The sequence below is a fragment of the Mangifera indica genome, chromosome 6, assembly GCF_011075055.1.
Source record: "Mangifera indica cultivar Alphonso chromosome 6, CATAS_Mindica_2.1, whole genome shotgun sequence".
Taxonomy (NCBI): Eukaryota; Viridiplantae; Streptophyta; class Magnoliopsida; order Sapindales; family Anacardiaceae; genus Mangifera; species Mangifera indica.
The window spans coordinates 6,309,462-6,311,821 of record NC_058142.1 but is presented as its reverse complement, the minus strand read 5'-3'; the positions used below and the strand labels follow the sequence as shown (position 1 = coordinate 6,311,821).

Sequence of the window (2,360 nt, the reverse complement as noted above, 5' to 3'; positions counted from 1 at the left end):
ATATATATATATATATATATATATATATATTGGGACAATAAACAACCTAGAAAGTAGATGAGAAGAGATTATAGCATCTGGAAGAGTATTTAACATGGTATACTTCTTAACGCAACAAAACTTAAGAACTTAATTAACAAAGTAATTATATTTCATTAAGCAACATAATTGATAATTTGAAAACTGTACTAGGTAGGATTGCTTAATGAATCAAGTAATGTTTCATGCATAACTTGTGTTGATAAATATTACCACCTCACATTCTGATTAAGACAACCTTTATACAAATTTCTTCAATATTGATCTCCTTCTCGACTTAAACTTGACTTTACAATCATGGTTATACCTTTGGCTGCACCAAATTTCTTCAATGTGACACTGTCCTTACCGTCGAATTCAATGAACACACCGACATCATTGTTGTTTAATTTGTTGAAGGGCTGATGCTGTTCAGGTGGAAACTTGGATTTACGAGTCGGGAAGGAATAGTTTCTGCCGTGAATGGTGTGTACATGATTTTAAAACAGGCAAACCTCTGATACGAGCAGCCAGGTTCAACGACTTCAATTTGTCAATGACATAATTTCATTGTGGTTAATTCGGAGACGCAAATTGAGATAAAGTTTTATCATGGTTTTGTTGTGGCAGTTTACATGTGATGATGAATAAGAAAACAAGGAAATTTGCTAAGTTGAGGGAGGAAGTCATCAAAGATTTGAAGCCTTTTCTTATGCAAGGCCATCCTCACATCCAAGGAAGAAGCAGAAAACTCGCGCAACTTGACACCAAAATAGCCAATTATGTTCGCACATCTTTAACTGTAAGTATATCATAAATGGTATTCTCTTGCTGCAGAAATGGAAATGCCATATCAGTGAATGCTGATTACTGATATCCCCCAAAAATCTGTAGCCTGGATGGACGGATATGGACGTAAATGAGCATGTAAGTCATATAAAACTGGTTAACTATGTTCTCGAGGTAATTAGTTTCGCATTTTTAGGATCTGTTTAGTGTTATTGAAGATGATATTGATATAAAATCTCATTAAAGTTTCAAGATGGATCTGTTGAGTGTTTTTCAGAGTGTTCCTAGGGCACTTGCCACGAACCACAAGATTTCAGCAATAAAATTTGATTATCGAAAGGAATGCAACAGGGATTGCGTGCTGCAATCCTTTTCCAGGGTGATTAATAATAGCAGCGGCGTTAATGAGTTGATGGACAATGGAGGAATTGAGTTCGATCACTTACTTCGTCTTGAGGGTGGGCAGGAAATAGTGAGGGGAAGGAGCAAGTGGAAGCCAAAATGTGAAAACAATTCAACATGCAGATTCGAATTGATAGAGTGAAAAGGAAAATATATTTTTTCAATGTAGAACATATATGAAGGCGATGGATCAAGTGGCTGCATTTTGGGGTGCAAGTGTAAAAATTGAATAAGAAGGAGGTGAGTTTGGATATAATAGCCGTATATTGTTTCTTATGTTGTGCTAAGTAATAGAAGAAACTAAAAGAAGAATGAATTATGATAGACTGAAATGATAAACTCTTTTTAGTTTTCATGCCCTCAACATCAAATTATATATAAACAAAAATGAAGTACTAAAATTTTAAATAAAAAATTTGAATTTGATCTATTATTACGCTCATAAAACCCTAAAAAAATTATTTGGCGAGATGGGGTAATCTATAAAGGTTCTGATGACTGCCTTTCTATTAAAGTACAATTGCTTTAAGGGGTGTGAAATCTATATATTATAATACTCGGGTTTGGATTCCCACCGTACATAAATTATCATATTATCCTTACTAAGAAAAATTTATTGAGATGAAAACCTAAAGCATGAGAACATTTGACATACATAATTTGTCTTATTAAAACTTATTGGAAAATTTTAGTAGGAAAAAACCTAATTAAAGAAAAAATATATATAGTGTATAATTTGTCCAATATATTATTTATTTCAAGAATTTACTCATTCTAATGAATGTTCTCTCTTTTTGTAATAGAATGTTATAGATTAATTTAATTATTTGTTAAGTCATGATATATATATATATATTAATTTTTCAAATGGTGATGTCGATAATACCTATTAATCCTTTTAAAACTTTTAAATTGATCAAATATATGAATGCGATTATATTCATTAAAGATAATATGTTTATCCATTATAGATAGTACATTTTTATCAAAGTTTGGGAAAAACCTTAGGCTATAGTCTTGTAATCTCGTTTCTTTGATTTTTTTTTTCTAACAAACATCTAGTTATATCTAATAGATTAGACCTTTTTAAGCATTTGGTCTATTGATCCAAATACTTGATGTTTTTTAAGAGAAGTCAAATTCAATATGAG

General features: G+C 31.3%; 1 protein-coding gene across 1 annotated transcript; it reads left to right on the top strand.

The window, feature by feature from the left end:
* The first annotated feature begins 336 nt into the window (after positions 1 to 336).
* Positions 337 to 1,351, top strand: LOC123218962 (palmitoyl-acyl carrier protein thioesterase, chloroplastic-like). Its single transcript, XM_044640621.1, has 5 exons — positions 337 to 372; positions 455 to 552; positions 649 to 820; positions 913 to 981; positions 1,085 to 1,351. Exons 1-5 carry the CDS (start codon positions 337 to 339, stop codon positions 1,349 to 1,351), a joined length of 642 nt encoding a protein of 213 aa, XP_044496556.1.
* Positions 1,352 to 2,360: the final 1,009 nt, after the last annotated feature.